This window comes from Anguilla rostrata, chromosome 17, assembly GCF_018555375.3.
Source record: "Anguilla rostrata isolate EN2019 chromosome 17, ASM1855537v3, whole genome shotgun sequence".
Classification (NCBI taxonomy): Eukaryota; Metazoa; Chordata; class Actinopteri; order Anguilliformes; family Anguillidae; genus Anguilla; species Anguilla rostrata.
Window position 1 is genome coordinate 19,334,584 of NC_057949.1, and position 21,499 is coordinate 19,356,082.

The following is a 21,499-nucleotide window of genomic DNA, read 5'->3' on the forward strand; positions in this document are numbered from 1 at the left end:
CATAAAAGCAAACTAGCTAGCTAACATTATCGATAACATTGCCTTATGAAAGCAAACTACCTAGCTAGCTAACGTTAGCTAGCTAGCTATATGAATTAACCAGAATAATCTAATAGTCCTAAAGCACTCTAATTTAAGTGAACCTAATGTTAGTCAAATATTTGCATTGTCTTGCCTGTAAGCCAGCGGCGCAAACTATGGGTGTCGAGTTATCCATGGGTTTACGGGGCGTGGTTACTGTGTTCGTGACGCACCAAGTTGACAACTTTCTCAACCGGTTGAAAATAGGACGATAAATTTAAAACGCATATTTCTCCAAAAAAACAGAACGGACATATTGAATACTTTACTCATTGTGTTTCTTCAATGCCTCTTGTGCAAATAGCACATAAAACCGAGAAAGTGTGAAAATTACCATGGTACTCCTTTAACAACCAAGTTTCTTTGCCAAAACAAATTAGACCCATAACACCACACATGGAACAAAATTTGAGACTTTCAAAATTCAATAAAACGGTGAAACTTGATTCTGTATTGCTTACATTACTATTATTCTTAAGGATATCATGAAGCCTGGTCCTGGTAAAAACAAATTATATTTCTGACATATCTTAACTTGGACAAAATTTATCTAAAATGTCCCATATTTAAAATGGGACAAAACGGACCCTCACACAACAGGAAGGTTAAATCACTTGAGTTTTCATTTCTGATAGAAAGGTAATCTCTCCCCTGCTGTCAGATGGGGCGTTCTCTAGCAGAATTAGAGCAGCTCTGGGTGACGTACCCCATGCATTGCGGCATCAGGTCCCAGCGTCTCACAGCCGAAGCTATTTTTTACAGTCTCTGCTCACAGCCGAAGTCATAGTGGCTGATTTACAGCTCTTCAAAGTGATCTGTGCATGACAAACACAACCGCGGCGGCGGCGCTCGGCTAGCACAGTGTGCTAAACGGGGCGTCTCTCTGTTTAAAAAACTACAAGCAATAAATGAGGGCTGAAGGACCAATGATGCTTTTTAAATTTTTTAAATTTTTATATAAATATACCAAAGTATTGGTATACCAGGGCCATCAACAATTTAAAACCCATTTCAAATAGCCTTTATACATCTGCCATCAAGTTACAAACCAAAACACACAGTACACTAGAAGTGAAAATTTTTTATTCAGACATTTAAAAATTTTTTTTTTTTAAACACTAAATAAATGGGGAGCTAATTAAATGGCTAAATGTATTTGAGATGAACAGATGAGAAAATAAATGTGCATTCTTGGAAAATATTTTTTGCATTTCCACTGCCCTTCCCATCTTGTTTCCACATCAGCGCAGGTTTAAAGGACGTCTGAAGCAGGATATACAGGGTCAGTGTGAGAAGGATTAAACCGAAAATAAGGGCGTACTGTGCCCGAGCACCTTCATCAGTAAACCCTGAGGGAGGGGATGTGTGTGCCCGAGCACCTTCATCAGTAAACCCTGAGGGAGGGGATGTGTTCCTGTGTCTGTCTAAAGCAGCAGAACGGCAGACTAAACGTTGTGCGGTCTTGCACACCAATAGACACACACACCTCCTGGACAGGAAGGAAGGCCAGCAGCTAGTATCTTCATACTGTGGGAGGAGGAGAGAAGGAGGAGGAGAGAGGAAGGAAGGAGAAGAGGGTTAGACTGCATAGCGGAGAGGACGACTGACGAGACAAACATTAATTTTGTATTCCAAACATCCTGCAAATAAACACAATGAGTGTGAGCGAATGAGATCATAACAGAATACAACTTAATTTATCCTTATCCTGCATGAAATTCCTTTGCTGTGGGTAAATAAAGTAAAAATCTATAATGAAATGTAATGATTAGAACGTCAGACCAGAGCTCAAAGCCCTGCAGGACTGAAGTGCTGTGAAACGGAGGCTAAACTAAAAGCTCTGACGTGCTGAGCAGAGATGTTTCTGAGCAGCAGTCAGACAAGGGAGCGCATCCACCAACAGCCCAGCTTTAGCTCCCCCCGTAAGCCAATCAGACGCCGCGCAACAAACCACATTTCAAACCCCGACCGGTTACGGCCAGAGGGAGCAGAGCATGTGCTCTTCTGGTGCCTTTAACACTTAAAGGGGAACGACACATAAAAATCAAGATATTCCAGCAGCAAATGATTACATTTCAGAAGCCCTTTCATATGGTATGCAAGGAATGCGCTCTATGACACAGAGCAATGCAAAGGACATTTCACGCATAGCAAAATGTGTAGTCCTAATTTTGCAATGTGACGCAAACGTGTGGTGCAATTCCACACATCTCCATTAGAGGCACTAAATGTAAATACTGTTCAAAGAACTACAAGCAAAACAATCATTTCAGGTGTAAACTGCTTTGAAAAAGGTACCATCTTTGCTTTTTTCCGTTTGGTGGCGACTGAGGATGTATAACAGCAAACATTCATCTACGGGAGCCATTTTGAAATTCTCTGCTCCAAGCCTATTTGCTCCTAGCGGATTAGCCGTGGCTGCCACCTTGTGGATCAGCAGTTTATTATCTCAGGCAGGAACAGAAGAGAAGCCAGTAAGCACAAATATGGTAAATAAGCAAAGAGCTTGCGTACATCCCAAATCAGCACTGGTGTTTGCATTCCTTGTCCAGAGTGTGTAAAAGGCCCTATATATACACACACACACACACACACACACACACAGTTAGTGCTTTACTACAGAGGTGAAGTACAGTGCTTCAACCAACTCTCACACAACGAGAAGCGGATTCATTCCGCACCTTGAACTAATGCACTTGTTGTACGTCGCTCTGGATAAGAGCGTCTGCTAAATGCCTGTAATGTAATGTTATCAGAGGAGGAAACGTCTTCGGATCCTTAAGCCGAAAAAGATAAGAAAGCACTAAGTTTGAGAGAAGAAAGGGTGCTAGAAGCCCAAATTACCGATGGAGGGCATGGAGGGAGCACGTCTCCCACGGTGGGACTGGGGTAAATTAAGAACGGTGGAAATGCTGAAGGACAGAAAAAGTCAGCCGCGTGCAGCATGCAAATGCCTCTGCTGTGCACGCGGGAGAGTTTCAGTACGGCGTGTGCGCACGTGTGCAGTACCTGCGTCCACCCGCACGCCCCCCGCCAGCCCGTCCGCCCGGCCGCCTCCGGGACTCTCCATCTGGCCGTCGGAAACCGCGGTCGAGTCCGGGGAGGACCCGGTCACCATAGTGACAGTCGCTCGCGGCGACGGGCCGCACCTCAGGCCGGGCTGGACGCAGGAGTCAAAGTCCAAACCCGGGACGTCCTGATTGGCGAAAACGAGAGACACAGAGTCCCGGCGGTTAACAAAACGGTCACCCGGCACGGCAGCTATGGACACGATCAGAGTGACAGCGGCAGACCCCTGAGGCGCGGACAGACGGTGCTCACCGCCGTGTCGGACGTCTCCGCAGCTGGGCCCATCTGCACACGTGCGGCAGCTTGCGGGCTTCTGGGAGGGAAGGGGGGAGACAGACGGAGGAGAACGAACAGACGCCCTTTTATACAGCCACATTAACAAGTACACCGCAAACAGTCATATGCTTCAACAGTTAACAGAAGGGAATGAAAATACTGATAAAATGTATAAAATAGCAACATTACACTAATGCTTAGGAACATACTCAACCCTTGGAAGACTTTGTAAATCGTTGAAGGAACTCTAATGTTGTAAACGCTATATGAGGAAAAATGTCAAAGGTGTACCTGTCGGTGACACAACCAGGCGTCTCCGAGCCCAGGGTTAGTGGGAGGGGCCTCGGGGTGGAAGGCGGGGACTGGCCCATGGGGGAGGAGTCGTCTGGGCTGAGTAGCAGCCCTCGACTCGGGGTGTAGGGGTATGCAGAGGGGGAGAGGGTGAAATCTAACCCCTGCCACTGAGATGGGCTATAGGCTGATCTTTGGCAGGGCGAAGTGAATTCGCAGAGGTCCTCCACTGCCTCCACCTGCTGAGATGGAGAAAGTGCGACCAAGAGGGCAGGAGGGGAACCCCCCACTTCTGCAACAAGCTCCGATTGGCCACATGCGGCATCTGTCACCTCTAGAACGAGCATGGATTGGCTAGAAACATTCTCCGGGGTCAGGAGGGGCTCTAAGTGCACTCCTCCAATCCCTGATTGGCAGTTGACTTCCTGAGGTCTGGGTGCAGACTGGCTGGGAGCTTCAGACTCCAGCTGTCTTGGAGGGCTGTCCAACCTAGCGTAATCATGATCTGACTGACATGCGTGGGTGAGATTTACAAGGTAGGAGGCGGGTTTTACAGAGCAGGCAGCAGGACTTACAGGGCAGAGGGCGTGGTTTGCAGGGCTTACAGGGTTTGCAGTAGGGCTTATAGGGCAGGGGGTGGGGCTTACAGGGCAGGGGGTGGGGCTTACAAGACAAGGGGCATGGTTTGCAGAGCTTGCAGCAGGGCTTGCAGCAGGGCTCATAGGGCAGGGGGTGGAGTTTATAGGGCTTGCAGCAGGGCTCATAGGGCAGGGGGGAGGGCTTGCACCAGGGCAGGGGGTGGGGCTTGCAGAGCTTGCAGCAGGGCTTATAAGGCAGGGGGGGGGGTTTGCAGCAGGGCTTATAGGGCAAGGGGTGGGGTTTGCAGCAGGGCTTACAGGGCAGGGGGTGGGGTCTGCAGGGCAGGGGGTGGGGCTTGCAGCAGGGCTTAAAGGGCAGGGGGTGGGGTCTGTGGGGCAGGGGGCAGGGTTTGCATCTGCATCAGGAGTTCCTGAACAATCCTCCCGTTCTGTGTTCTGCGTGCGTGTGGGAGGAGGAGAGGCAGGGGGTGCTGTGGAGCAGGGAGAGGGCTGGGGGCGGGGGGTGAGACACAGACTGCCAAACAGGTGGTAGGTGACCCCGGGAGCAGGGGACGGGCGGGACGCAGCAGGGTGCAGGCATCTCCTGGGTGTGCCGACTCTTGAGGGGGAGCAGGGGGAGGAACAGGGGGAGGGGGCCGTCCTGAGGAGGGATGTCCGTCTCATAGAACCTACCGGAGAAATCGGCGGGACAACAAAATAAGGTTCACGCACCCACAAGTTAAATTAAGTCATAATATGAGTCCATTCTCTACTGAGCTTCACTATAGCCCAGAACAGGTAACAGAAGTGACACCAAACCCTAGAGGCCCTGCATTGGGCTAGACACCGAGCCCACCTGAACCTCAAGTCTTTATGACCCAATCCAACCCAGCCCAGCCAGACAAGCTCCAGCCAATTTTCAAGCCTCTGAACCCAACAGAGCCCGTTAAACCTTACATAAAGGTTTATCACTCCTGTGAGCTAGTTGAGCATAACAATACACCACAAAAACTGGAAGCTGTGCGGCACTGTCATCAATCGCTGTTAACAGCTGGCAGAAGTGTTGCTATGCTATTTGTAAACGTCCAGGCAGTGGGGCCGTACCCAAACCCAATGTCAAAGCACTAAAAAATAGCCCCAATATCGTGGCCAATCACAGCGTGCCATCGGGCCCTGTTGGGTTTGGGTCAGGATGCAGACCTCTACCAAACCCTCCCGTGATCAGGTCAGAAGGGCAGATGCCCATTACAGAACCGCTCCTTCTCAAAACCCCATCAGGCACATAATGTGGGACTTAGCAGCACTAAACTAACCGGCCCTACAGTTCGATGCCGTCCATGAGAGCCAGAATCAGAGTGTGGAGAGAGAGAGAGAGGGGGGGGAGGGAGGGCACCCTTACCCGACACTTTGGCGGGACTCTCCACCTGGAAGAAGCCGCCATGGAAGACCACGGTTTGGGCGTCGGCCGGAGGCTGGGGCGGGGCCTCCCCTGCGGGGCTCTCCGCCGCGCGCTGGGCCTCCGCCTCTCGCTTGGCTCTCATGGCGGCCTTCACGGCGGCCAGGCGGCTCTTGGCGGCCGCACTGGCCCCGCCTCCCCCTCCTGCGCTACCTGCTGCCGCCACAGGGGGCTTCTGCACGGGGGGGGGGGCGAGGGGGGAGGGAGAGAGAGAGAGAGAGAGAGAGAGAGAGAGAGAGAGAGAGAGAGAGAGAAACCGTATCAGCACAAACTCAGCAAAACACATTTAAAAAGTACAAATCTAGAATGAGACGGGCAAGAACAGAATTCAGTTTTAAAATGAAAAAACAGGAAAAAAAAATTCACACAAAAAGGTGTGTGGCCGTGTCCACCTTTGCTGTCCGTTTGATTCGGGGAAGGGGCTTGTGTTCCTCCTGCCAGCCCCTTGACTCCGCCTCTTTCAGCACACTGAACTTCCTGTTCACATCCTCCACCTGGGCGAGAGAGAGAGGGGCAAAAAGTGGCATTTACAGCTTATTCACAGCTGATCTGCTATGACACAGAAGACTGGTGGGGATGGAGCAGGTTACATCAGCGAGTCAAACGGCAGGCTCCGCCCACCTGGTAGAACACCATGTCCCAGAAGCCCTGCAGGTCGGTGCAGGTGGTGGTCTTCTCCCCCCTGCCCAAGGCGCAGTCGTCCACCAGGCCCTGGAACTGGCCGAAACGCTCCCTAATCAGCAGCCGGGCCTGTCCCACAGCGGTGCGCACCCTCTCTCTGACTGCAGCCGGAGAGAGCGGGGCGTGGGGCGTGAGGCGCGGCGTGTGCACGTACACGCGTGTGCGCGAGGAACGCAAGCCAGATGCGTGTCCCCCGACACAGTTCAGTATCGCACTTTCACAATCCTGCATAAAACGCTCTCCACATCATCGGCACTGGAATTAAAGTGCGTAGCGGGATATTAAAGGTTATTACACACTGCAGTATACATTAAAAATGACTACATCCTAATTAGATTACATGCTGAGGGGTTCATGTTGAAGGAAACGGTCATAAGCTCATGTTTTGATCCGTTAGTTTTGATTTGTTAGGATCTCCATCATACCAGAGCTTCACTTTCCTACCTACACACTCCTGTATCCAAGTAACCTGAGCGTTTATTCTCGCCTCTGGCTAAAGCTAGGTGTATTGTGAGTGTGGTAACTGGCCCATAGGCGGAGTCACGATCATGTGACTGGCGACGGCCAGCAACCTGACGGGTGGTGACCTCACGGCAAGCCGGCGGCTGAAAGGAGCGTGGTGTCAGCGCAGCGGTGCATGCTGGGACGGGTTACTCACTCTCCTCGGGAATAGAGGGCTCCTCGACGCGGGGGTCCCACTGCTCGCACAGCCCCGTCAGTCTGCCCGCCTCGCTGGCCATCACTGCCCTGTGAGAGGCGGAGCCACAGGCGCTGTTACCCAGCTCTTATGAGTAAACACCCCCGCCCCCTTATTACACTGTGACCCAGCACCCGGCGTCCACGCATGCCTTTCCTCACCTGAAATACGGGACGTCGTGCTGGGGCTCCTGGGAGTTTGAGGGAGACTGAGGGGCCGCAGGATTAGGAGAGGGAAGGGTGGTGGGAGAGGGGCATGAGTGCTCGGGGGCAGCGGGAGGGTCTGAGACCACCCCAGCGGGTGCGTCATCCCGGCTGAGGAAATGAAACAGACAGCACACCAAATGAAACAGACCGCACCAAATGAAACGGACCGCACAAGAGCAAGACTCCGCCCACCGCAGCCACAGTACAAGCTTCTCAGCTACAGGGCGAGAGAAAGGGCCAGAGAGCTGAGGAACATGGGAGGAGTGTTCAGAGAGGAGAGTACAGAGGACAGCTAGAGAGGCGACATGGCACCATGTTGAAGATGACAGACAGACAGAGACAGAAAGACAAAGAGAGACGGACACCAAAACAAAGAGAGAGACAGACAGTAAGGGAGAGAGAGAGAGAGAGAGAGAGAGAGAGAGGAATAGAGAGAGAGAGAGAGAGAGATAGAGAGGGAGAATAAGAGCGAGAGGAGAGAGAGAGAGAGAGAGAGAGAGAGAGGGAGAATAAGGAGAGAGAGAGAGAGAGAGAGAGAGAGAGAGAGAGAGAGATAGAGAGGGAGAATAAGGGAGAGAGAGAGAGAGAGAGAGAGAGAGAGGGAGAGAGAGAGAGAGAGAGAGAGAGAGAGAGAGAGAGAGATAGAGAGGGAGAATAAGAGAGAGAGAGAGAGAGAGAGAGACTTGAGGGCAGCCGGTACCTGGGGCTGGGCGTGAGTAAAGCATCATTGGACGGGGTGTCCGTGGCGGCAGGCAGGAACAAACCGAGGCCAGCGGGGGGTTCAAACACAAACCCCTGGGGGGCAAAAGAGGAGGGGGGCCTCTCGTCCTCCACGGCGTCTCGCTGAAACGGTTCCTCTCCTCCTTCAGAAGGGCTAGCTGGGCTGAGAGGCGTGCATGTCTGCATCTCCACCTCCCTTCCCTCCACCGTCTCTCCTTCAGCGGCTGCAGGCTACAGGCGCAAAGCAAACTAAATGAACACACTCAGCGCTGTGCGCTAACACCAGGACATTAAAGGCACAATTATGTCCCATTAACAACCGACTGAGGGTCTAAAATATTTTATGAAATATCCCCTTGTTCCCCCAGAGCCAAGCCTTATTAAGGAACATGCATGTATCCGTTTTTTCAGTTTTTTTCTCCCCCCATATTCAAAATTTACCAGCATGCATTAACCCCTGCTTCTGATGTTCCAGGAAATCCTTCTCTTTTTCCTGAATTAGATAATAGGACCAATTACAAGTATGATGCTGGGAGAGGAAAGAGAAAGGTTTCTTACCTTGTTCTCAGTTGCTTGCGAGAGTGGTTTGGCATTGCCTGTAAAGTAAAAAAATAATAATAATAATTTTAATCACCATAACATAAGCACATTTACAAAATAAGCTTCAATGATGGCTGACATCTGCTGGGAGAGCTACAGGCCAAGTAAAGTAGGCATACTTTAGCAGTCATTCTAAGTGAGAGGGAAAATATTCCACATGCTTCTGCTGCCCCCTGCTGGTAATGGCTGCCATGACAGTGGTGGCTTTTTTTTGTACTTTATGTGTTTAGAGCTGCTCTTCGGAGGCGCACAAACATGCTTAACAGGGAGACAGGGAGAGGGTCACACGGTACAGCCTTTTATTGGATGTAAATATTACCATCTTTTTTTGCGCTTTTGCCCTTGGTACCTGGTGCAGTTTTCCCCTGGCCAGGGGCAGGGGCAGTTTGGGGTTTCTTGGCGGCTTTGGCTGCTTGCGCTCGTGCCGTCCTCTCAACTGCACGAAAGCGACATACTGATTAAAATCCTTAATCCTTACAGAGTCAGCTCCTTAATAAGGACAACACAATGGCACTGCCACGGTCCACTGACCCAACCTTACCTGGCGCAGTTCTGCATCCACCAGCAGGGGGCGCTGGCTGGGGTTTCAGGGCCACACGAGGCTTTACTGGCTTGACTGCAGGCTCCGCTTGAGGGAGAAAAAAATAAAACGACATCAGCAGAGAAAATCTAACAAGACTACACATTTAAAAAATAAAAAAAAACGTGCACACTGCATGCCAGATGCCATTTGTAAAGCAGAGATCACAACACAGAACCCCCATTATGCAAATATGACACATGCAAGTGAAGCCAATTTGCAGCATAAATGAAAAAGACTGGCGAGGTGAAAGGAACCCAGGGTACAGAGGGAAAATGGAAGGTGCTCAAAATGCAAATAATAATCAAAATGGAAGGAGAAGCCTTTTCCTGAGTCATTACCTGTCACAACACGGTGAGTGGGACAAGGGGACATGCTGGAATGAATTTCTGGCTCTTACAAATAAAGAGATTCTTGTCTTGTTTCTTAAAAGGAATCTGTTCTTTAATGCAAATAAACCTGCTTTAGAGACCATAGTTAACATGTCACAGGCATCAGAGTGCAGGCAGAGGTCAAGCCAGTACAGTCTATTGGAAGCTCCTGTGCTCCCTAAATGTGAATAAATGCTTATTTCCAATCACAGGTGCTCCATATTGGGCAGAAGGGCAGAGAAGAACAGGCCTCTGGCCAGACAGCACACACATCCATGAGCCATGCTGGGAAAGTCGCGAGATAAGACAAAGGAGGTGAACATTTCAAACAGGCAGGGTTCGGCTGAAGGAATGCTATTAAAATTAACCAACCTTTCCTGTGCGCCGAAACATTCTCTTTCTGTGCAAGGGGCTGGCAGGACCAGTTCAGCGTGAGGTAGACAGGACACAAAAGAATTCATTTCACATGAAAAGGAATATCTGAAAGAGCAGACTTTTGAAATGCTAATCTGCTCGGAAACTTAACCAGCGAAAAACAAATGCTTTGCCAGATTTGGTGTACTTTCACAAATACTCATACATATTTATACAGGAGCATACGTAAAGGTGACATTTGTTTAAATAGATTTTTGATTTTTTTTTTTTAAGACTAGACATTACTATGGCCATTCAGCAAAAATAGAAATGAATTGCTTTAGTGTGCATGTTAATTGCGTATCCTGCACTGGTACCTTCTGTGGGTGCTGCTGCTTCACAGACCATGTGACCTTGTTGGAGAGGGCAGTCGATGTCGCCTGATGTGAGGAGGAATAAAACAGATAACATTCCACTGATGCCAAGATTGCCTTTTAGAATTTAAACACTTGAAGGGGCTACAGAATCATCTTTTCCCCAAATTGTTATTTATTTTTAGAAAATGTACCCGGCTTCACTGTCGTTAAAACAACTGGTCTAGGAACATTCAATTACATTTTTCAGCAATGTAGCTACATATTGGACATTTATGTTAACCTGGGCCCATCACCTGAAAGCAGGATTAAACATGGTTAAGTTTTATAACCAGTTTAATGCCAGTCAAAAGATAAGCTTTATCTGGCAAATAAAAATGTTGCCATTCGGGCTATGGTTAAGTGTTTAAAGGCTACCCCATCTGGTTTAACAACCCTAGCATACGTTAATAACCCTAGCAGGGGGAGGCGGGGTCTCACCTTGGTCCTGGCTGGTGCCTGCGGGAGTGAGGCGAGGGGCTGAGGTTTGTACACGCCCACCTTAAAGACCCCGCCCTTCTTCTCCAGGGCCCTCCTCTCCTTCTCCTTCTGCAGCTCTTTGGCCTCCTTGTAACGAGCCAGCATCTTCTTCCTCTCTTCAACTGCCACACTAAGCTCTGATTGGTGGAGGATGAGACGGGGGGGGGGGGGGGGGATTCAATCATCATGATCCACACATTTTCCTTCACCACCTATTCATGATGTTTCCACTACTTTTAAAGGGTCACACCTCCCAAACACAAGGACCCATAACCTGTCACAACTCAAAACCATGAACAAACTACTAACATAATCACCTGAATATACCTGAAAATTGCCTGGATCATTTTTAAGAATGTGGATTCGAAATTATGCATATTACTATTTAAAAAATTTTTTATAACAATATTGAGGCACAGTTAAAAGCAGATTCTAGATAAAAGTCCACAATAATTTATTATGAGAAGTGGTCATCTTAATATTTTTTAAGATTGTTGGAGGACGTCCAAAGGATTTTAAATGAGCACAGAAACCCTGAATTAGGATGTGTACAGAACAAAATGGTGAAAGGCCCCACCCTTGTGTTGGGGAGCAAATCTTTCACCCTGTAGAGGACCAAAATGAAAATAAACACATAAATATCTCACACCATCCCAACAACGCAGTAATACATGTGCTCGATGCCATTTCAAAGTGAATTTAACTCAAACTAGATTGCAGTCACTTAAGTAGAAAGGGTAATAGGTTGAAAGGATCACTTTTGTCCTTGGCAGGCAGAGGTGCCCCGTTGTCCGCTTCCTCTAGCGGCCCCGCCAACAACACGTCCAGGTCTGGCAGCAGGTGCAGGCCTCGGTGGCGACTAACAGCCCGGTCGCGGTTCTCCTTCTGAGCTTGGGAGCGCCGTCGTGACATCTTAACGCGAAGCATGGCCACACTGCTGTCTCTCTGTGACATTTGGGCGAAGCGAGACGCCATCTCTCTAAGAGGGGAGGGGAGTCTTTCAAACAAGTATAAATACAGTGAAGGCTTATCTCATACGTTAACTATCATATCGGGACGGTTCCTTCAGAGATGAAAGTTAGAAACTATGAGGGGAGGACTGAATATGGATATTAATTAGCCTGTGTTTTTCCTATAAGGAGAACAGGGGGCAATCGGAGAGGCTGGTTAGTAGCTGCGATCATATTTCTATTTGAAAATCAGCGTACTTTCTGACAGGCAACAAAACCGGAGAGAGCATGGAGAGATTGTGAAATGGTAAATCTGACCAAAACAGATAAATGATTTCCAAGCACCAACAACTTAGCCTACTGATAAGAGTGTGACAACTTATGACACGACTTGTGTGCACATGCTTAGCCTCGTTAATGTACCGTTAATGTGTAGCAAACTGGACAAGCGAGCTACAAAGTATCAAACTCCGCTGTGATGCTTATTAACTGCTCAGTTTGTCAACATGAGAAAATGCTAGCGTAACTTCCCAGCGGAATTTAATGTCGGCATCGCTAGGTAGTCAGATGTTCACAAGTGGAATACACAGACCTAGCCTACTCCCCTAATGTTAAACACCAGTGTTAGGATAGTTTAACTCGCAATGTATTAGTTTCATTCGGCCCTCGGTTCTCATTCCAAACTGAGCACATTTCCCCACAAGCTTAAGGCTAGCTCTAGGTTAACTTTAGTCGGACAATTTAACATGGAAACACCGTAACACGCGTAACCACCTGCGCTCCTCGAAATTTAATGTACATACATATGGCTACTTTAGTTACACGTTCAGTGTAGTGATAAAATATCAAAGTAGGTTATACCTACCGTTCTGCGTTAGTTAGTCAAGTTTTGTCGCAGCCCTTCAAGGTGAACGGCAAGAAGTGTGCTTGTTCTGACACGAACCTAAACACAAAGATGGCGGGTACAGTTTTGAACAATCCGCAGCTTTGTGCTGATTGGTCTTCATTTCAAATAATCGAAAACGGCCGTTTGCAATTGGTTGGCTGAGAAAACATAACATACACTCACTGAACGACATACACTCATCGGCCAGAGCCGTACAGTTTAATAATGGCAATTATAAAACATGTCAACTGTTCAACAACGTTCAACAAATGATCGATTATATAATTACCCTTTCAGGAGTTATTCTTCATATTTAGGTCAACTAAAATTTTGGGCTAATGAAATAGGCCTACCATTCAGTGAAATTAACAATATGCATAAAGTCTCTTTAAAATTATATATTTTAATATTATGGCGGCAGCATAGTATAATGGGTAGGAGCCGGTCTTGTAATCTGCAGGCCACAAGTTTGATTCCAAGATAAGACACTGCTATTGTACCCTTGAGAAAGGTACTTGCATTGCTTCAGTATATGTGCAGCTGTAAATTGATCTGTAATAAAATGTAATTGCTATATAGAATGTTGTGTAAGGATAAGAGCATCTGCTAAATGCCAGTAATATATTCTTAATTTGTTGTGTGACTGCCTGTGTATGTGAGGAGTGGAGGGAGTGGTTGGAAGGATTAGTTCCTATCCGACACAATTATTTTCTACATTGTTTTTTTTTTTTTTTTTTCCATTTTATCACTTTTTCAATATCGGCTACACATTCATAAAAAATAAATATTAAACTTACTGGTAAAAGAAAACATTTGGTATTGATATTTTTCTGTGAGGATCAATTCTCAAAAATGAAAAATAAGGATCGGAAGTATTGACACTTCAGTATCGATCCATCCATCCCTATTAGTTGCCCTGCTGGCCCTGAGGAGTGGAGCTCCCAGCGCTCATCCAGATTTTGTAAATTAACTGACAACACCGTTATTAAGACTTATGAAGCTAGGATGCGGTGTGGGTTTTGTGTGGGCGCCGGTCCAAATGGGGGTGGAGGTGGAAGAAAATGAAAGAGCGTATATAAAATAGCAAAAGCGGTGCTGGCAAGGAAGAAGGAGGATATCACAATGCATCTTGGGAAACAAGAATGCCAAAGCATTATTTAAATAATTTTTTTTTGGTGGGGCGCGAACAAATACTATCTAGAGCATAAAGGTTGTGGGAAGTGATCATACAAGCAAGGAGTTGAGACAGCATTTCTTTATTCCCATACAGCTACAACATGCACAGTGTTCAGGGGTACGTGTAGATGTATTTATAAAACAGATCGTCTTTAGTAACTTCATAAGTGTGCAGGTTCCCAGAGGTTTCTGGTGAAGTAATGTGAGGATTCACTGAGACAGGAGACTACAGGAATGTTGTGACATCCCAGGCGCAAGTCGATGACAAAAAGCAAAACCCCACTGGACTGTACCCCATTAGAACTACAGGATCTGTCTGTCAAATTATGATCTGCACATCCACATCAGCGCTCAGAGCTCTAGCTCAATCTTGACGTCCATCTTGCTTTTGTATGGCTCCAGGAGAGGGTACACCTCCTCAGACAGAAATCTGGACACCTGGAATGTAGACAGAGAGAGATATCATTCCTGTTCTTCACACTGGGGTCCTGGATGGGCAAACAACAATTAAGCTACTTGGCAAAACAGAGTATAACTTAACATAACATAACTCTCCAGTAAATGACAGTTATTATGAAAAATCAATGTATTATCTTTTTAGTAAAAGAGCAAAAAAGTAGTGCAATAAAACAGATCAGTTGAGAATTTTACATCTTGGGGTTACACATATAATTGGGCCAGATTGTCCCAGGCCGTGATAAGGCACCTGCTGAGGAGCTCTGCCTATGAAGGTTTTGGGGTCCAGGAGAGCGTCCAGCTGTCCCAGGATGGGGGCGAAGTAGGGGTCGGCCTGAACCCGGGCCAGGAGGTCGTTATCGCCCCCTTCCTGCTTGACCACGGCGGCAGCCTGCTGGGACAGCACTCTGATTTTCTCATGGCAGTCCTGAAAGAGCATAGAAGCGGGAGGGAGGGGAGGGTACATTACAATCCATTACGTGACCTGGGCAGAAACACATTGCTGCCATCAAATTCCAGCCCACGTCATTAATTTAGAGGAGTATAAATGGGGGGGGGGGGGGGCAGACGACAAGGCATCACTACAGACAGCTACAGCACCATCACCTGACTAAAATGCCAAAGAGAAGATAGAAAAAAGAAACCACGCAGTATTCAAATCACGTGCAATGAGTTGATTTTTTTTTTTTTATCATTGTGCCATGTATCAGTAACTCTTGTCTCACTATATCACACTGCCAGTGTGTAAACACTTTCGGGGTCTGTCTGTAGCGAAATAAATCAACAATGCCTCACCATGCCTCATGCCCATATATTACAACAGTACAACATGTATATTACAGACTTTTACACCCCACCTCCCTTTCCAAAGAAGTTAATTATATCAGTGACCCTGAAAAGGAAGCGTTTCACCACAGTAACATTTATTTCATTTGTGACTTTTAAGCCTCTTTTTTCACCAACTTTTTAATGTGATGTGTAATGTCACATAAAATTGATAAAATGGAGCAACCACTTTCCCCTGTACTTGCACCCTTAAATCATTTATCACAGACCACAGCCAGCCTGCATGTTATATACAATCTGTAGCAATGCATTACTGCACTGGAGCTAAGCTCCGCCCACACACGAATGATGTTACAGCATCTTTGCGTTTCGTTGCATAATGACATCACAGTATGTCACAACGTAAATCTACCGACTTCAAGATCCCACTTGTGAAACTGGGATGAAATGAGATGCGTAGCAACAGAGCATGACATGATGTGGGGGGTGTGGTCCTCACCTGCCTGTTCCCTCCAGCCTTCACCATGGCCATGATGATGTTCTCAGTGGCCATGAAGGGCAGCTCATGACGGATGTGTCTCTCAATCACCTGAAGGGGGCGACACAGGGCAAATCAGCACAAGTTCAGATCAATCTTTTCTATGTTTTTTTACCAAAAAAAAAACATTACCGAGATTGCTTTAATATATTACACATTAAAGGCCCATTAAATAATTTTGCACACATGCCCCTTCTGGTGCAGTGATGTCCCAGACAGTCATTTCAATACGTTACCTTGGGGTACACCACCAGACCTTCTGTAATGTTTTGTAGAGTACTGAGGATGATATCAGCAGTGAGGAAGGACTCAGGCAAGGAGATTCTCCTGAGAGACAGACAGAAACAAGTTGTACCTTTTCTTTTACTATATTATATTCCAAGTAAAAACTGTAATGCTTTGGTAACCTGTCCTCTATTCTAATTAATGTCAGTAAAGTGACAGTGAGAGTCGATGACACCGAGTTTAAACGGTGACCCCTCTCTCGGTAAATCGCGTACCCCCGGAGTGTCACGGCACGTACCGGTTGGCGCTGTCGTCCAGCGTCCTCTCCAGCCACTGGACGGAGGCGGTCTGCAGCGGGTCGAAGAGCAGCGCCACCAGGTGGCGGGCCAGGCTGCAGCAGCGCTCGGCCCGCATGGGGTTCCGCTTGTAGGGCATGGCGCTGGACCCTGATGCAGACCCAGCATCAGCAGGTTAAAAGAAGGTACTGCTATGATGCTGACAGAGTGCATTATAGACAAGGTGGACTACAGACGCGGGGTTCATCCGACATCCGACCTTAACTTTGACCTGAAAAGATACGCATGTTAGCCTGGTGATCACTGACATGGTTGAAATGAATCCTGGCCAATGTGGCACAGAAAAAGCCTGAACAGCAGGAGGCGCTGTTCACCAGGGTGCTGTTGGTACTAATCGAAAGGTAAATGGGAGTCATGGTGGCAGCAAAGGCAGGCGTGGCTTACCGATCTGCTCCTTCTCAAACGGCTCCTCGATCTCCTTCAGGTTGGCCAGCAGGCGAATGTCAGTGCAGGTCTGAGAGGGAGACCAACAGCAATCTTACAAAACTCACAGAGGAGCAAGACCTCCGCTCCACTCGGGGGCAGTGTTGTGCCCAGGTAAGTGATAACAGGCTCACCTTGTGAACAGTGGCGCCTAGACTGGAGAGCACTGACAGGGAGTCTATGTCCACCTTGCGGCTGTAGGTCTGTCCAGTCACCAGGTAGGCCCTAGAGAATTGTAAACACATTATTTGGTCCTCATCTTGAGAGATTACTGGAGTATAGATATATCTAATTTTAACATTAGACATTTTCTCATGGAAATGTCTAAAGTGTGAAGTGTACAAATAATTTCGTGTGAAGACCAGGTGAAATTCTACAAGATGTAGACTTTTCAAAATTGTCAATACACCTATTTTTCAGAAGAATTAAAAACATCTTTAAAAATTTCCACAAAAAAAATAAAATAAAATATAGAACTTACTTTTTAAATCCCGCCATTTCTGTGACCATTCTGTCAAGTTCTTCCACCTAGAGGAGAAAGAAATTTGAGATTGTGGAGTGGAGACCAACAAACGAACCAAACAATCATCCTCATGCACTCCAACTGATTTTATCTACTCCCGTAATTTCCCAGCATTCCCTGGTTTCCACTTTTCCTCTCTCTTCACTTCCTCCATTCGCTTAATCCCACTCTTTGTTCTGTCCATCCTGTTGGTCCATTTCTTCATTTCTACCTCAGCCCCACTCCTCAAATGGCGTGCTCACTTTATCGTGGTCCCCTTGGAACAGCTGCAGGAAGCTGGCCTGGGTGCCAGTGGTCCCCTTGACTCCGCGGAAACGCAGGTCGTCACGGGCGCGCTGAAGGTTCCGCATGTCCATGGTCAGGTCCTGGAGCCAGAGGCAGGCCCGCTTCCCCACAGTGGTCAGCTGGGCAGGCCTGAGAGGCGGGCATGGAGACGGTCACGGTACCGAAGCACGGTCAGACGCACGGTCATACTGCATAAGCCTCAGTTAATGACAGTCAGATCAGATACACAATGACTGCGTGGACAATCCAGACTTATGCTACAGTGAAGGTTTTCCACTCAAGTCCCGGAGGACTGCAGCCCAGTAGGTTCTTCCAATTGCAGTTTTATTTCATAATGGGGCAAATCATTTCTGTCAGAGATTAGTAGAAACAGGTTGTTAAATACAAGGCTAAAACTGCTGTGTTCGTAGGTCAGATGCTACGGCGCTTCAGGACCAACTCTAAACAGCCTTGGTCCACCCGATGAATGGAAACACACAGACTCACTGGTAATGAGTGAATCCCAGGGTCGGCAGGTTGGCGTATTTGTCTGCGAAGTTCGCCAGTCTGTCAATCACTCGCGCAAGCTGAGAGGGAGAGTCGGATAAGATACGGAGGGTCACACTGGGCTTGATTACGCACACACACATGCACACAGACGCACACAAACCCAGAGTCTCTCACCTTGGGAAGAAGGATGTCAAACCCATCACGCAGTACGATCAGATCCTGAAAGTGTCATCAGGTACAGTAAATAAATGCACTCAGAAACAAAGGCTCACAGTGGCAGAATGTGGCAGTGGCAGAAGTCACATGACTGAGACTGGCAGTGTGCTGAGGGTCAGTGTAAGTCACATGGCTGAAACTGTGGCAGTGAGCCACACGTCAGAGTAAGTCACATGACTGAGAGGCGGCTGTGACAGGCCTCCCACGCCTCACCGTATTGTCCCCCACGTAGCAGGAGGTGGCACCCAGGTGGATGATGGGAGCAGCAGCTGGGCAGCAGTGGGCGAAGGTGTGCACGTGCGCCATCACGTCGTGCCGCAGCTTCCGCTCCTCCTCAGCCGCCATGGCGAAGTCAATGTCCTCCGCCCGGGCCTCCATCTCCTCCACCTGCGCATCTGTGATGGGCAGCCCGAGAGCCTGGAGAAGAGGACGGGTGAGAGAGAGGGAGAGGGAGAGGGAGAGAGAGAGAGAGAGAGTGAAAGTGTGCGAGAGAGTGTGTGAAAGTGTGTGAGAGAGTGTGTGTAAGAGAGAGTGAGTGTTAGAGAGAGGGGGGGAGAGAGGGAGAGAGAGAGAGAGAGTGACAAGGAGAGATATAGAGATAGGAAGCAAGACAGAAAGAAGCTATGACTGCACTGATGCAGAACTCTGTGGGAAGGCTGACTGAGACAGCCCCAGTGACAGAGAAAAGTGAAATGGTCCCATGCATCACCCAGGTGAGAGCTACAAATCCATGGTGCTGGGAGGCGAGTTCCCTCCCTTCACTATAAACACTTCTGAGATCCTGAGATGAAAGATGAATAAACGCTTGAACAACACTGCTGGACACGAGAGCTTGTGACATCAGCACGGCAGGAGTGAGAATGTCCCCGAGGTTAAGCCTTTGGTGCTCTGACATTTTTCACCAGCTATTTTAGACACAAGAGCACAAAGCACCATGTAACCCGAAATGCAAAGAAAACCACATTTTAATTCTTGATTTAGGTCCACATTATAAAATACATCATAAGGGCCCAAATGTATTTCAGTTGCTGTCTGATGTCCTTCACTTGAGTAGCAGAAAGGATACCAGTAGGGGGCGACACAGGGCAAATCAGCGCAAGTTCATGCTTTTCATAGGACACATGCAAAGCCCACACACACAGGAAGTTTCATGTGTTGCAAACCACCATCTTTGCAAACTCTCTCTCATAACTGGGATTAGGAGTTCGTCCTCAGCAGGAGTTTTGCTGGTTCATAAACTTTCTTTTATTTAAAACGTTGATTTGTTACCCTCTCTGGTCAGCTGAGCGACTAACAAGACTCATGGTAAAGGTCACATGGTAAATGGTAAATGGTAAATGGACTGCATTTATATAGCCTAGCGCTTTTATCCAAAGCGCTTTACAATTGATGCCTCTCATTCACCAGAGCAGTTAGGGGTTAGGTGTCTTGCTCAGGGAGACTTCAGCACGCCCAGGGCAGGGATCGAACCAGCAACCCTCCGACTGCCAGACAACCGCTCTTACCTCCTGAGCTATGTCGCCCCCCCCCCATAAAATGGGTCCTTTCCTCCCCTTTAACATATCAGCTGGGTACATCCACGAGAAGGCCAGCATGAAATTCATTAGCCAACAACTTCCCAACTGGCTCATTGCAAATAAGACAGCATGAGGAGCTAATAAAGACTGAATGGGCTGGGAGGAGTGACCGGGGTTATTGTGGTTAGCAAAGAAACAAAATTAACCCATTAAAGAAACATTTGTACGTTCTCGTTTTTGTTGTTGGCACGTCTCAAAGTCATTCGCAAAAATTGAGACTGACGTTGTTCCGTTCAACTAAATGACCGACTTGTCATCAGCGGTCCAATCAATATTGCTTGTCAATCTAAACTCCCACTGTTTAGACCGAAGTGGAACCCTAGCCCATCGTCTCAGGCAAACTGAAGATTCGCCTCTTCAGATTGCACCATAGCTCCCCCTGACCCCTTCCTATCTTTTTTCTCTTTCATTCCTTGGATTTTCTTTTGGATGACATTATAGGTATAGCTGTGTAAGGTTACTTGCCTAGTTGTATCTTCTTTGCTTTCAATCCATATTATTTGTTTGTTAGATTAATATTACACTTAGTGATTATAAATGGGCCTCTGTGCTTTCTTGGCGACACCACACTTTTGTATTCCTGAGACCAACAGTGATGTTCTCCACGAGTGGGTGTCACTCTGGATAAGAACATCTGCCCTGTGATTGAATGTAACGATTTTAAACTGTTGGGCAAAACCATGCAATGAACCCTGACCTCTGGATCAAAGAATATCGGGTTTCAGGCCGAAAATGTAGTAGGGGTGGCTAAAAGGGGTTTGGTGTACTACCATAATGGAGTGTTGTTCCACACCCCAGTGGGATTATTTGCAAATAGCCTGGTTCATACTGCATGTGATCTGCACTAAAATAATCACTCTCTACAATAAATACATAAATAATATTGTTTCCATAACTAACTTCTTTCCATATTCTTTTACCGTTTTTGTGAAATGACGAACTTCACGACTGCCTTTCCTCTTTCCCAAAAATTAATAAATAATCCAAAAATATATGGATACTTGCCTTTAACCCAAACAACATATTTTAATAACACCATTGGGTAGGGATTTCAGTGCAATAATAAGCTGTCATAATAGTGTCCTTTCACAGCCTTGAAATGTTTCAGACAAGGCGCGCATCGCAACAAACGCCAGCTATCAGTTCTACAGAGACGAATTCTTTGCAAGTGCAAGAAGTCCTCCTAAAAACTATTTTTAGGGCAGGGAATCTGAGACGATTTGCTCAAGGTCGTCGACTTCGATAGCTAGTTAGCTATTAAGTCAGAATATACTAATCCTGCAGAAAAACAATAGCAAACCAAACAATGTCGTAGCTATTTAGCTAGCTAGCAAGCGCGTGAAACGTTGCAGGGGCAAATTGGTAAGAAGACAGTGGAAACAATCTAGCTAGCAATATGCACTCGCCACTCAACTAGCTAAATGAACTGGACGCATTAAAGACGGTGGCAAACCTTTTCCGCTTTGGCCAGGTAAATCCAGAGTTTTCTCCAGGTTGAGAATTTCTTCCTGTCGCTGAAGTTATAGGCCATCTCTTTACTGGCGTACCGTGACACCAGCGGCGACCGATACTTCATAAACTCATCCCCAGCTGCATCCATGACTACTCAAAACTGCTGTCAACCCGCCTGTGAATAATCGAAGTCCCCTACAAACCCGATACTGCTGTCTCCACTTCAACCCACATGGCCTAAGAAAAGAAAGTATGTGCGACATTTCACAACGGAATCCGACAGAAGGTCGCGTTCTGTTTAAGATTTG

General features: G+C 47.4%; 2 protein-coding genes across 7 annotated transcripts; both read right to left on the reverse strand.

The window, feature by feature from the left end:
- Positions 1–1,147: 1,147 nt before the first annotated feature.
- LOC135243464 (disks large-associated protein 5-like) lies at positions 1,148–12,806 on the reverse strand. 6 transcript variants are annotated; one of them, XR_010326638.1, is made up of 19 exons: positions 12,669–12,806; positions 11,612–11,832; positions 10,815–10,990; positions 10,338–10,400; positions 9,979–10,018; positions 9,197–9,283; positions 8,975–9,091; positions 8,614–8,651; positions 8,036–8,286; positions 7,291–7,443; positions 7,091–7,179; positions 6,373–6,533; positions 6,144–6,245; positions 5,695–5,926; positions 3,718–4,984; positions 3,403–3,463; positions 3,091–3,277; positions 1,461–1,608; positions 1,148–1,415 (listed from the first exon to the last, which is right to left on the reverse strand). XR_010326638.1 is itself a non-coding variant. In XM_064315335.1 (18 exons), the coding sequence occupies exons 2-18, from the start codon at positions 11,826–11,828 to the stop codon at positions 1,604–1,606; spliced, it is 3,243 nt and encodes a 1,080-aa protein (XP_064171405.1). In that variant the 5' UTR covers positions 11,829–11,832; positions 12,669–12,806; the 3' UTR covers positions 1,148–1,603. The 6 variants fall into 6 exon arrangements, 5 of the variants coding, with proteins under 5 accessions (XP_064171405.1, XP_064171406.1, XP_064171404.1 ...); XM_064315335.1 differs by having other exon boundaries at positions 1,148–1,608; positions 9,197–9,280; XM_064315336.1 differs by having other exon boundaries at positions 1,148–1,608; positions 9,005–9,091.
- A 1,123-nt stretch (positions 12,807–13,929) lies between these two features.
- Positions 13,930–21,459, reverse strand: adsl (adenylosuccinate lyase). Its single transcript, XM_064315111.1, has 13 exons — positions 21,193–21,459; positions 18,376–18,579; positions 18,121–18,165; positions 17,944–18,023; positions 17,415–17,586; positions 17,131–17,177; positions 16,784–16,874; positions 16,611–16,680; positions 16,169–16,316; positions 15,882–15,972; positions 15,607–15,696; positions 14,572–14,748; positions 13,930–14,303 (listed from the first exon to the last, which is right to left on the reverse strand). Exons 1-13 carry the CDS (start codon positions 21,337–21,339, stop codon positions 14,217–14,219), a joined length of 1,449 nt encoding a protein of 482 aa, XP_064171181.1. The 5' UTR covers positions 21,340–21,459; the 3' UTR covers positions 13,930–14,216.
- Positions 21,460–21,499: the final 40 nt, after the last annotated feature.